Genomic DNA, 14,065 nt, shown 5'->3' with positions numbered 1-14,065 from the left:
CAGTTCAGGCCAAAATTCTAGCCCTGCACCAACTCTAAGAATACACCAGGAGAAACCCAAGTTACCTGTATCACTGACTCAGTTTTAACCTTCATAACCTAAACAATTTGTCTGTAACACAGAGTAAATCTGTGACCCAAATATACAGGACTTAATGATGCCATAGTGATAGCTACGCAGGTAACTCCTGCATATCCAGATCTAACATCTGTTAATAAAGTGGTTCCACTCCCCCTCACCACAGCTCTAACAGCAAACTCCACATCAGAAACTCAACTTCTCCCAGTACAAAGCACCAATATGAGACAGCTCAGTTCTGCAAAGAAGAGAGAAATGGGGAAATGAACAACAAACAATAGCTGCAGATTCACGGTCTGGGATGCAGTGTAAATCACATGCCATTCATTACAGTGAAAGGAACACTGTGAACGCTGGGAGATCTTTTTTTCTCTTAGTTATTTTGAGAATGCACTTATGTAGGCAGAACATCACAAAGAACAAAAAATATATGTTACAATATAAGATTATTTTAATGATTCTGAAAGAAGCTAAGGAAAAACAACCTGAAGAAATAGTGGGCATTGAAGAAAACACAGTAATAATTGCTATTACCTGTTAAGGATTCCAAGTAGTTTATACATATGAACTCCTCTGATCCTCATGACTCTGAGACAGATGTTAGACCTGAATACTGCCATTAATAATACCGATCCTATTACTGAGCATGCCTCTTGGTAGGTAAGGAGGTAAGCAGCACTCAGGAGCAGGATGCATGGTCCACACCACTTCACAACAGACCCTGCTGCCTGCCTTCCGACCCACAGCACAGGGATGCCCAAGTGAGCACGCATCTCTCCCACTGTCTAATATCGTACCATATAGAGACTTCTTCTAAAAGGTCAATGACCTGTGGTGTCTTTATCAGTTACAGGGCTGGGCCATAGAGATAAGACCATATCCAGAACCAGGAGAACCGACTGTTGGCAACAGATGCCTCCACAGTGATTAGAACTACTTACTTGGCAGAATAAAGTTTTAAGGCTGTTTGGGGGGAAATTTAACACTGGGGAAATTTTTGTTGGCGGCAAAATATTATACTTTGAGAAATTTGCTTAGGTCAAGTATTCCTCTTTTATTAGGACTACTTAATTGAGTACAACGCATTAAAATAGCTGGCCTGAATATTTATTAGAGCACCAGCTGTTCCCTCCAGATTTTTAGAAACTCAAGCCTTAGTGCCAAGCACAACTTAGAAAAAAAAAAATCTCAACAAGGAGAAAGATCCCCATGTCTTGCAGTACATATCTAACAGTAAACAGTCACTGGAGAGGTATGGAGCATCACCGTGCCTTTTCAATGAGGGGAGACAAACCGTTCTGCCATCCACTTCCAAACAATTATTACTGAGCTTGGGAGTTATAGTACTGGAAAATGATGCCTGCCAATCCATAGTTAATCTTTTATGTTCCTATGGATATCATTACCGTGAAGTTTTTTGGCTTTAAATTGTTTTTAAGTTTTTATTTACTTATATGAGAGGCCAAGAAACACACAGAGACAAACGACAGAACTCCCAACTGTTGGTCCACTCCCAGTGCAACAGCCAGAGCTGGGCCAAGCCAAAGCCAGAACCTAGGAAGTCAAACCAGGTCTCCCACATGGGTGGCAAGGATCCATGTAGTTGAGCCATCAACTGCTGCCTCCAAGGTGTGTATTAGCAGAAACCTGGAATTGGCAGCACAGGCAAAACTCAAACCCAGGCACTCTGATATGGGATGCAGGCATCTTGTTTCTTGCTTTTTTTTTTTTTTTTAAGATTTTATTTATTTATTTGAGAGGTAGAGTTATAGACAGTGAGAGAGAGAGAGAGACAGAGAAACAAGTCTTCCATCCACTGGTTCACTCCCCAAATGGCTGCAATGGCCGCAGCTGAGCCGATCCAAAGCTAGAAGCCAGGGCTTCTTCCAGGTCTCCTGCGTGGATGTAGGGGCCCAAGCACTTGGGCCACCTTCTACTGCTTTCCCAGGCCATGGCAGAGAACTGATCAGAATAGGCTCAGCTAGGGCTAGAATCGCTGCCCATGTGGGATGCCGGCGCCAACTGGGAAGTGAACCAGCGGATGGAAGCTGGCACGCTTGCTTGCTTGCTCGCACGCTTGCTTGCTTGAGCTCTCTCTCTCTCCCTCCCTCCCTCTCCCTCTCTATGTCTCTCCCCCATGCCAGCTTCCCCCTCTAACTCTTTCAAATAAATAAAATAAATCTTAAAAAAAATAACAATGGATAAGAGGAAGAGGGAGAGGAAAGGAAAATAATGGGCGAAACTCATTAAGCATGCTCTGAATATTCTACATTGAAACTTCTTCCTAAAGAAAACTGCCAACATCACATTTGAGTCTTCCATGTGGGCTTTGCTACCAGCTGCCTCCGGGACAGTGCTGCAACTTGGGATCTGGGAGAAGAAATGTCCCTTCCCGGCACTCCAGCAACAGCTCCAAAAAACTGCCAGATGGACTGAGCTGCAGACAACAAGTTCTCTCCTGGCAAAGGCGGAGCCAGGGTTGGAGGCCAAGCAGGAGGCCCAATCTAACAGAGGCTAGAAGGAAGAGCCACAGTGGGGAGGGGGCTTGGTTTTCTGAAGGGGAGGCTGGTTTGCTGTGGTTAAGGCAGGGTCTGCAGTTAGATCCAGCTGACGACACAGAACAGTCCCAGACAACTGGGGCAAAGGAACAAAACGCTGAGTTCTTCCATTGTGCCTGTCAAATAAATAACAAGCTTCCATCCCTAGATGATGCTAATTGTTCGCATACTAATTGCAGTGCAAGAAGCACTCTTTAAAGAGATTTTTTTCATTTTTAGAGCTTTCACATTCAAAAACAAACTGGCATTTGGAGATTAATAAAAAAAAATCCCATGAGGGATGAAATAGGCTAATTTTTTTTCTTGTAAGCTGAGAGCAGTAGCTTCAAGTACTGTGAAGTCATTCACCACTCTGTGCCACCTCCCAAAAGCCACAGGGTAGAGAAGCTGTGTCTTCCCCAGACAGAAAGCCAGAGCTGCTCAACCTGCACTAAGCGACACAATCACTGCAATTTTTCTTTTAAAAATTCACTGTATTTATTTGAAAGGCAATGTGACAGAAAGAGAGAGATCTTCCATCTGCTGGTTCACTCCCCAAATGGCTACAACAGCTGGGGCTAGACCAGGCCAAAGCCAGAAGCCCAGAACTCCTGGGTCTCCCATGTGGGCTGCAGAAGTCCAAGTACTGGGGCCATCTTCTGCTGGTTTCCCAAGTGCAAGCAAGGAGCTGGATCAGAAGAGGAGCAGCCAGGACTCCAACAGGCATTCAAACATGAGATGCCAGCAACACAAGCTGCAGCTTAACACAGTGCACCACAAGGCCAGCCACTGCAGGATTTTTTTTTTTTTTTTAATTACTAATCCCACTTATCCCATCCTGGATGAATGTACAGAATCAGACCTCCCAGTGGGAAGACTTAAGTTTCCTAACTTACTAATCAAGTTGCTATATCTATAAAGGGGTGAAGTATCAACTAGACCTTCAGAAGTCACCCACAGTTAGTGAGGGGGACTTTCATGCACAAATACACATGAGAGCTAAAAACGCATACAAGGAGCAATTTCAAACAATACCTTGTCCATCAAGATTTAAAAACATCTGGGAATGGGCCTGGCACAGCAGTTAAGTTCTGCTTGGCATGCCCACATCCCATATCAGAGTCCCAGGGTTCAAGTCCTGGCTCCTATTTGGACCAAGCTTCTTGCTAATGCAATCTAAGAGGCAGCACACGACGGCACCAATGTTCCTGCTACTCACACGAGCTCCTGGCTTTGACCTGGCCCACCCTCAGCTGTTGCAGGCATTTAAGGAGTGAACCAGGGGCCGGCATAATGGGTAAAGCCGCCACCTGCAGTGCTGGCATCCCATATGGGCTCCAGTTCAAGACGCGCTGGTCCCGCTCTCTGCTACGGCCTGGGAAAGCAGCAGAAGATGGCCCAAATCCTTGGACCCCTTCACCCACATGGGAGACCCAAAGGAAGCTGCTGGCTCCTAGCTTTGGATTGGCCCAGCTCCAGCCATTGCAGCCATTTGGGGAGTGAACAAGCAGATGCAACACCTCTCTCTCTGCCTCTATGTAACTCTGCCTTTCAAATAAATAAATCTTTTTTAAAAAGTTAATAAAAAGGAGTGAACCAGTAGATGGAAGATCTCTCCCTCCCTCCCCTTCCCTCCTTCCTTCCTTCCCTACTGTCCTTTCTCTCTCTCTCTTCCTCTTCAAATAAATGGTTTTCTTTATTAAAAAAAAAAAAAAAAGTAAGCAGATCTCTTTTTTCAAGCAAAATTCTTCATGGTATCCCAAAAGATCAAACTTAATGGTCTGACTTCTCCAGAGGCGCGGTCAGAAATCTATCTGCTCCGCACTCTCACCCACACACCCCCAAGCCCACCCACTCACACCTCAAGGAAGCCTAGCATTGTCAGCAGCACAGTTTGGAAACCATTTGACCACAGCAAGGCAATTAAGTGAAGAAATACATGATACTAAATCTAAACTCGTGTAATTAACTGAAGGGTTAGGGCATCTGATTAGCACTAAGCCTAGGGAGATGAGCATAACAGACGCCCACTCGAAAAGAGGTGAGGTTTCATTTCACTAGAAATTTAGTCTGAGCAACCCCAGCCAGCAATGTTCCTGGCAACCAGCGGAAGCCATGTGCAGTTTGGCCTGAGTTAATAACTAATATTTGCATGGAGAGTTTACCTTTTACCAGGCACTTTCATATGTAGGATCTCATTTAGTACTGGACACTAAATTATTTTCCCAGTTTCATAGGTGAGCAACTGAGCACCGTTCTCTAATCTGTGAGAGTGATTTACTCCAAGTGGAATCCAGGTGACAGCAGCGGTCCCTGCCTCAGGCCCAGCACTGCCTAGAAAATGATCAGAGAATTGGAGAGTAACAGCCCGCTGCACTCTGGATATTGGGATGAGCCTGTGAAAAATGTCTTCCATTCTGGTTGCTACCTTAATGGCGGTGCAGCCAAGTGGGACCACAGGCAAAGCACCAGGACCAGGGCAAAAAACAATCTGGAGACAGTATATAAAGAACCCACGGACAAACCAGGAGCTCTTAAAGATGGAAAACAGAAGGTCAGGAGTGACATAACGGCTAACTTTAAATACAAAGGACAATGGGGAAGGGAGGTCAGTCTTACTTTACATCACTCAAGAGTAACTTAGGCCCTTCCCCTTCTCCTTCCTGAGACTTTCCATTCTAAGGCCATTTAGGTGGGACCAAGGGAGGCAGGCCTCTGTGCCAGGACAGACCGGGAGCCATGCTCGGGACGCCCAGAGCAGAGTAACCAAGTGAGAAAGGAGACCTCACGGGGCTGTGAGGCTCTGGCATCTCTGCAGGCAGAAATGTCAGACAACCGCAGAAGGAAGGGCAAGGTGCTACGGGGAGATTAATGAAGTAAGTTGTTACGAATCACGGAAGAGGCAGGCATTTGGCCTAAGGCACTGGTTGGGATGTCCATGTGCCTAGGTTCGAGGCCCAGCGCAGGCTCCCAATTCCAGCTTCCTGTTGATGCAGACCCTAATAGGCAGCAGTGATGGCTCAAGTAGTTGGGTCCCTGCCACTCACATGGGAGACCTGGATTGAGTTCCTTGTTCCTAGCTTCAGCCTCCTCCAGCACCAGCCACTGTGGGCATTTGGGAAGTGAACCGGCAGCCTGGGGATTTCCGTCTCTCAAATTTATTTTAAAAATTTTTTTTTCAAAGATTAATGCAAACTAAGAATTCCACTGTCAAGGAAGGCAGTTACAAATAAGGAAAGGGGAAAAAACTGTAATAAACCCTTTGATATCAATTAAGAATATGAGGTATCACTGTGAACTCATGCTTTAAGACACATAGGCAGATACAGAACCAGAGATGCAAACGTGAATACTCATATACACATACATACTCACTCCATAGTTCTGTCCAGTGAGAAAACCCAGACAGTGACACTCTAGCAGCAAAGAGCACACCAAGCAACCAGATCTTGGCTTCTAATTACTATTTTCAAAGAACCAAGGCTCCTTGGAGAAATGACTGATGCTAAACAACGACCTAGGGAAATTACAAGATGAGCCTGGAACAACTTGTTCTGCCAGAAAGCAAGGAAGTCCTCAGATACGGATGGGAGTCAAAAGGCACACAGTCAGCATGGAAGGACTGCCACTGGCCAGACCCACAACCCGCTTCATCAACGTAGCTGACTAACACACAGACTAACACACAGGAGACAAGGAGGCTGTCCATTCCCACTGATGTCATTAGTTGAAAATCTAAGGACGAATGGGCTGTTGACACAGTCTTGACATAACTTGTCACAAAGCATTTACAAGTCTCCAGAGAGACAAGAGTGACCGTATGGTGGAGAAGCTTGGCAGCCAATGCCTCAACCAAGCAACCATCCTCACGAGTCCTACAGATTGGATGATTGGATGGGGGTCATGTGTCAGTAGTAACCGGGATAGAGAGAAATCAGTGCCCTCTGATGGGATACGTTGGGGAGAACCCAACACCACTATGTGCTGTTGCTGCCAGAGAGACACAGTTTGAATCGAAGCTTCAGGAAGTGGCAGACAAGCTCAAATCGAGGGACAAAAGAACTAGCTCATACTCTTCAAATGTGTCAAGACCATGACAGCAAGGGGCTGACACAGACTAAAAAGATAGAACGAAACATAATGTGTGGTTCTGACCTGGATTCTGACCTGGTTTCAAAAACACAATAGGAATAACTGGGAAACTCAAATGAGGCCTATGGAATGGATGTGGCTGATGTCTCAATGGTGATTTCCTGGCTTTGACGGCTGTGTTGTGGTTATCTAAGAGCACCACCTAGTTTACAGGATATAGACACGGAAACGTTTGTGTGATGTCCATCATGCCAGCAACTTTTTCCTCAAGTGCTACAGGATAAAAACAAGTTCTTTGTACCACTGCAATTTTTCTGTGGGTTTGAGACTGTTCCAAAATAAAAACAAGAAAATCAACAACAGTAAATTAGGAGCATGACAGCTCCCGGGAGAGAGGTTGGCAGGATGTTACAGAGGAAATGGCTTCACCAGCTAGGAGGTTCAAGATGACTCCCCCGTACTTTCCATCGTGTCTGTAATTTGCTCCTTCAACATTTATTAGACACCTACAGTGTTTCAGACAATCTGCAAGGCACCGGGCTTACAAACAAGACAGACACACAATCCCCACACTTGAGGCCCTTACAGTCCAGTTGAGCAGATGATTCAGAGCCCTGAAGTTAGAAATTTTCAGACAGACAGTCACCAGAGTACGGACAGAAACATATGACTCAGCCATGCTGTCTTTAATACCCCCTTTTCATTTATACATTTTCAGTATAGTACATACTAACTTTTATTCTATCATATCTCTAAGAACATCTCCATCCTAACGTTTCTGTAACTTGTGGGTGGTGTTAATTGTGGCATATGCAAAAACTTTATCACTTTTCAATTATGAACAGATGTAAATGACTTACTTGATGTTTTATTTTAGAATATCAAGCATCTTCTAAAATAAGATCCCAACCAAGAAGCTAGGGCTATAGTTACAGAAGAGACCTAATCCTAAAGCAAACCCTGATGCTCATCAGTATCTCAAAAGTCATTCCAAGTCTCTGTACTCCAATTTCTTCACCTCTCACAAAAAATATCATTATATGACTGTGAGACTTTAAGATGCTTGTAAGAAACACATAATCCATAAACTTGGTAGAGCTCTGTTAAAAATGCACATAGCTTTGCCTTTTGCCAGGAAGTTCCTATTATTGTGGACATTAGGGCCAAGTGATCCAGTTCCATGAGCTCACCTTGGCAATTTTATGGTGGGTGGAACATTATTTGACTTTCCAGCTTTTCCCCATTGGCTTCTTTTCAATTAACAAGTGAGAATGTTCAGCGCCTTCTTCCCGACCCACAGAGGCCAGAGCAAGAAAGTCGGCATTCAACGGCCTCCCCAGAGATTGTACACCTTTCTTAAGCTTTTTTTTTCCACATGACACTTTCATAACCATATTTAGCTTTCTTTCTACCATCTCCCTGTAATTCAAAAGGCAGTTTAGACTCCCATATGGTTGCCATCGAAGCTAACAGATGTCTAGCAAATTAAAACAAAAATTATGACTTATAAACTGCTGATGTATCATCATCCCAGAACATCTTGCAATTTATACTGAATCATAAGATAAGGCTTCCGACTTGATGCCCCCCCAAGGTTCCCTAAATCTCGCTCCTTGCTGATTTCAAGCCCCAAGGAAGTAAATTAGAAGCAACATCCTGCCATCAACCCTGGATGAACCTCCAGTGGAAGACACAGTGTAATATCTGAAAGCGTATCTAAAGGGAAATTTGGCCTCAAGTATTCCAAGGCTGTTCTAATCCTTCTACAGCAAAAAGAACAGAAAAAGTACTTCCTTCTCCCAAGTCAATCAAGGCTTCCACTGATCCATGCGTGTTTTTTCCTAAGTCATGATAAAACCTATTCAATCCATCTGCCTTGTCTGCTTGGCAGAGCTGAAGGGCATTTGCATCACCTGGCAGTAATGAGGCCTGAGGCCTCCTTGGAGTTCCACACCCAGGATGGAAACAGTGTGGCATCTGAGGATAATAACAATCATGAGATCCACCCTTTGCTAAATAAGGAGGAATCCTTGAAACTACAACTCCATTACATAATGCCATCCCTCCTTTAGAAAAAAAATCAATGTACCAGACTGTATTTTCCAAAAATGGTCATGATCTACATCACCTTCTGCTATAACATAACCTTGACATTTCCCACCTTGAAACTGATCAGTTTTAATCAACAGAACAGATGAAACTGACACTGTGCCAGATCCAGGTATAACTTCCGCCTGGAAGTTGCTTCTTCCAGTGTCAGAGACAAGGAGGCGGCAGATGCAGGCGCTCCATCCAACAAGGCTGGCTGAGCTGTCAGTAGACATCGGCTGCCAGTCGCAGGAGTGCACATCTGGCCCCAGGGAACTCGGAGATAACTCCAACTCTGGCCACATTGCACTGCAATTGCACAGGAAACCCCAAGTGAGGATCCTCCACATGAGCCTGGTCAAGTCGCAGAACTGTGAGCTGTGATATAAAGTTTTGGGGTTGCTTGTTATGCAGCAATAAAGTAGCGAGAATCCTGGGATCAGCTGACTTGTCTAGAAAGAGCAAAGTATCAGAGCCAGACTCCAAGAGTCCTGAGCTAAACATCTATTAATGGTGGGTGATGGGATGTGAGGATTCAAGACCCAAAAGGATAGATCTTAAAGTAAAACTCTCTCCTCCCTTCTCTACTCCTGAGTAGTCTTAGGGTTTCTAGGAAACGTCCTGGCATGGAGACACCCGCAATAAAATCAGTTCCCTCTCTCTTGAGTTGTTTTGGTAAAAAAAAAAAAAAATAGGGAAAACAAGGCCTTCCCCACCATCTCATGATAACTAATGAGAAAGGAATCTGTAGAAGTTTTTGACGTTGCTACTCAGAATACCATTACAAGTGTTGTACAAAAGGATTTGGATCTTACACACGAAAGTGTAATCCTAATGATAAAAATACACTTAGATCACATTCATCATGGGGAGAGAAGCATGCATACCATACCATACCCTACCCATTGAAAGGGCAAGAAGAAATCAGTGAAAGCTTTTTGAAACAAAGTATCTTGGAGAATAAACCACAGTAATGAAGTTGGGTCTTGGAAGTCTCAATAAGAGAGAGAGTCTAATTTTGAAAGAGGCCCAGTATCTGCTATTTCCATTCTATATTAATGCTCATCTCTTGTATTTTTCTTCCCCAGAGTATCAAAACCAGACAGACCCAGTCTTTGTCCAGAGCCGAGAAGAAGTCTGCAACTCGTCCAGCTCCTCCTTTTTCACAGCTGAGAACAGACGCCCAGGGCAATTAACTGCCGCACAAACTGCTGCTCAGTGAGGCAACCAAACCCCTAGGGCTGGTGCCGCCATATGTTCCATGGTATTTTATCAGAACTTACCAGAACTATCTCTCCCAGCATCTTCAGTGTATCTCAAATGTATTCCAACAGTTCAGTGTGAGAATAAAACCATAGTCTCTGTTAGCAATCTCTCTTGGCACCTGTATGGGAGCAGCACCAATCCTGCCGTTTTTGACAATCACAGGCAGGTGGTAACTCTGTAGAGAGCAGAGGTTTGCAGCTCTGCAGAAGCAGGTAACCAAGTTCTTGACCCCAATTCTTCAGTCACTAACACCTTAGTCTGAATTGCCTTAACCAGATAACACAGCTGTTTTCCTGCTGATCAGCACTAGAGACCACGGCATGGATAACCTGGGAAATTTAGATGTGGGGTAATTTGAGGGCAGGGAGAAGAAAAGGAGAGGTATGAGGGGGTATCTGAAAGAGAGGCTTTAGGTACAGAAAGGAGGGGGAGGGTGTGTACAAAGCGGGGTAAAAGGATGGGGTCCCGCATAAAGTCAGCACCTGAGGTGGCTGGTTTAGTTCCCCAGCCTTGCTCTTTTCCCAGGCTTCCCATAAAAGTTCCATCTGCCCCTGTGAAGACTTTCGCCATCTGCCAACACATTCTGGAACTCTCCATGCAACACCATGCGATTCTTCAGAGCCTTCCACAACTCCAAAGGCTCTGCAGCAACCTAATGTGGAGAAAGGGCTACATTTGCCCCTGTGCACTTTACAAAATGACACCAACCTGGCGGCAGAACGGGCCCATATCCTTTTATTTCTGTGCTAGTCTCTGCTATGAAACTGCACAGAAAGCCCCCCTGGGTGCTTTTTGTTGCCTGGCAGCTGAAATGCGCAACTTTGTTAAGTGTTCAAGTAGAAGCAAGAGGCCTGGAGTCATTACCCCAAAAAGGGCCAATCCCAACTCAGTAGCCTCTGCCTCTCAAAGTCACCAACTTCCAAGTTCAAAAAAAAAAAAAAAAAAAAAAAAAGCCATGATACCTCAGAAATGTACCCACCACTTACAAACATTTCCCGAAAGGGCGAGGGTCTGGATCCGGGAAGAAGTAGAGATAGAGAAGAGTGTCACAGGAATCACATATAATCACTGGCAAAAAATCAAACTGCCTGTGAAAGACTGGATAGGATACCTACTCCCACCGCCCCTCCTCATTTCTGAGTCCAGAGGACAGACCATGCCTACACACAAACTGGGCTCCAATCCCTTCCATTGCCTCTCACAAAACATGTGTGACCAATGCAAGACGCTCCTGGAGAAAAAATAAAACAATCTGGTACAATATGGTAGGAAATGTGTGTGTGTGCGTGTGTGTGCACATACATAAAGAACTGTGGAGACGACTACTCTCACAGATGCGTATATTTACAGCAAACAGCTCAAATTCAAGGAGAATCCACACTAAATACACCGTGTGTTCAGGCTGCTGTGGCTTATTTTCAACCGCGCAGTTGGATCATTGTTCACCTCACAAGGGAGGGCAACTTGGAGAACCCCCCTCCACCCCGAGGGACACCATCTTTACCTCCCCCCACCCGGGGAGGGGGTGCTGCCCAGGGAGGAGAGGATGGCACGGGATGATCCAGCGAGGAACAACAACACGGTCTTCCAGCCAGCGTTTCCCCCTAGTCCTACAGAACTCTTTGTCTGGTTGCTGAACACGTTTGCGAGATCAGGAGAAAGAATCAAAACAAAACAAAAGAGTAGGCGTCCCAGCCTCATTACAATAGGTGCCCAGCACAAGGTAGCGCCAAGCCGAGCAGGGCTCTGGTCTGGCGTTCAAACATCCGCTCTCCCCGTGCCTCCCAGAAACCGAATCTCGCACACCTCTTCTGCTGCATCTCCCCAAGGTCCCCCAACCTCCAGGAAAAAAAAAAAAAAAAAAAAAAAAGGCCGGCTCCGTGTCACTCCTCTAAAAAGGAGGGCGTGAGGCGCGAGCCCAAGGAAGCGTCTGTGGCCGAGGACTTGTTATGATGCCGACGATGATATATATAGAAATCAGTCCCTGCTCCCCGCAAGCCCACTGGCCGGTCAGTCCATTACGCAAAAGACCGCTTCCCAGCCGAGGGGCAAGAGCGCGCAGGAGGCGTTATTTACGTGCACCGTCCAGAGCCCTACACACCACGGCATCTGCATCCCACACAAAGCCCGAGATGGTGCAAGGAGACACACGCTGAGCATGGCACAGACCAGCCGCGGAAACACGGAGCCCAGCCCTCGGCCAATCAGAGCCCAGCGAGAAGGTGGACCCCCGGGCCGGCTCTGCCCGGTGAGCCTCCCCCATTATGACACCACGCTCTGCCCGACATCCGTATCCCACGGGGAGCGAATCCGATTCGTGTGGCTGCTCATTTCTCAAACTGCACAGCCCTTCCTCTCATCTGCAGCCCTGTGATCGTTCTTTAAAAAGCCACCCCCCCACGGCCTGGGTGCCCCCTTCCCGGCTCAGTTTTTTTTTTTTTTCTTTTCCCCTCTTCCCATTCCCAGGAAGGATTAAACGCGTCCCTCTCCGACGCGCACACTGGGAAGGCGGAAGGCTAATGCCTGTCCCCGGCTCGGGCAAGCGCCCCCAGGGCTGCGAAAAGTAAAGGCGGCGAGCAGCTCGGGGGAAATCGCCGCGAAACCCATCAGCCACAGTAGTTGGAATCCCAGGAGCGCTCCAACTTACCCAGAATATGACATTGAAGCCAAAAATGAAGTACTTGATGCAACAACTGACTTCAGGACCCTTGTAGTGCTTCCCGGACATCCTCTGGGTTCATGAAGACACTTGCCCCGGCTGCCCGACTTTGGAGCCCCGGAGCACCGTTGCTCGGAGCGGCCCGGCAGGCAGGGAGCGGGGGCTCGGGGCCGCGGCGCGGGCGGCCCGGGCTCAGCCGTGCGGGGACCGGCAGCAGGAGAGCGGCTCCCGCACCTCCAGCGGCTCGCGCGCCGAGGCCGCCAGAGCCGGGTTCGCGGCGAGCGGGCGAAGCAGCCGCGCGCAGCAAGCCCGAGGCGCCCGAGGCTGGCCGCGTCCACAAGGCGAGCGCCTGCGTCCGCGCGCCAGGCGGTCGGGTGCGGAGGTCCGTCCCCGGGCTCCGGGCAAACGCGGCCGCGGCAGATGCTGGCGGAGACGCGGCTCGCGCGCCCTCCCGCCCCTCGCCCCGCCCGCCGCTCGCCCCGCCCGCGCCGCCCGCAGCTCCGCCCGCCGCCCGCCGCCCGCCGCCCGAGCCTTGGCGAGGCGCGCGCGCGCACGGGCTGGGGCGCTCCCGGGCGGGCGGCCGTGGCACCACGTAGCCGCCGCCTCCTTCTACCGCTCCCCGCCCCTTCTCCGGCCAGCTCCGAGCGCCCCGGCCGGCCAGCCCTGCGGCGGGGTAGGTGGGATGGGCGGCCCGCGGAAGGCAAGAGGGTGGGCGCCCGGCGAGCGCGCTCTTTGGGAAAGCAGCCTGGCGAATGGGGCCGGGATTGATGAGCGGAGAGTCCCTGTCGCAGCCGCATTTGCACACAGCACTGGATGGAGGGACGCCTGCACCCCTTCCGGGTGTGACCACACTCACGCCCCCTCGTATCCCCGGGCTATGTGGCGAGAGGCGAGGCTGGGCCACTGCGCAGCAGAGGAGCGAGGTCGTGGACTTCGCTGAGCCCGGGAGCGCGGGGTTAGGGTGTTGGGAAGGGAGAGAGAATCTGGGCGCAGCGGCCTTGTGAAAGAAGAGCTCCCTGTGTGACTCCAACCCGTCCGGCCCACCTGCATGAGGAGACGGGACATTCACCCCGAGATGGGGACGACGAGGGACAAATGGCCCAAAGGAGCCCTGACCCAGGATTAGGGGCCTCTCCCCGGGGTCTGCTGCAACAGCACAAACCGGAACAGCAGACGCCCTCCCCGCCCCCGGCGAATGGTGCTCAAGGAACTTGACCGATTCCTGCCTCTGGGAAGGAATCCAGAAGGGGTTCCAGGGACAGTCTTGTGGGGATTCTGAATTGGGTTTATAGGTCACGAACCATGAAGGTGTTGGCCCCTGAGAAATATGATGGAGCGTGTGGCG

General features: G+C 48.4%; 1 protein-coding gene across 1 annotated transcript in view; it reads right to left on the bottom strand.

The window, feature by feature from the left end:
• Nucleotides 1–12,920, bottom strand: part of TSPAN5 (tetraspanin 5) — a 190,184-nt gene extending 177,264 nt beyond the window's left edge. Inside the window, exon 1 of the mRNA XM_062199843.1 lies at nt 12,709–12,920. Coding sequence (XP_062055827.1) covers nt 12,709–12,789 — 81 coding nt within the window. The 5' untranslated portion in view covers nt 12,790–12,920. The remainder of the gene's footprint in view (nt 1–12,708) is intronic.
• Nucleotides 12,921–14,065: the final 1,145 nt, after the last annotated feature.

This window comes from Lepus europaeus, chromosome 8 (genome assembly GCF_033115175.1).
Source record: "Lepus europaeus isolate LE1 chromosome 8, mLepTim1.pri, whole genome shotgun sequence".
Taxonomy (NCBI): Eukaryota; Metazoa; Chordata; class Mammalia; order Lagomorpha; family Leporidae; genus Lepus; species Lepus europaeus.
This window is presented reverse-complemented; position numbering and strand designations above follow the sequence as displayed.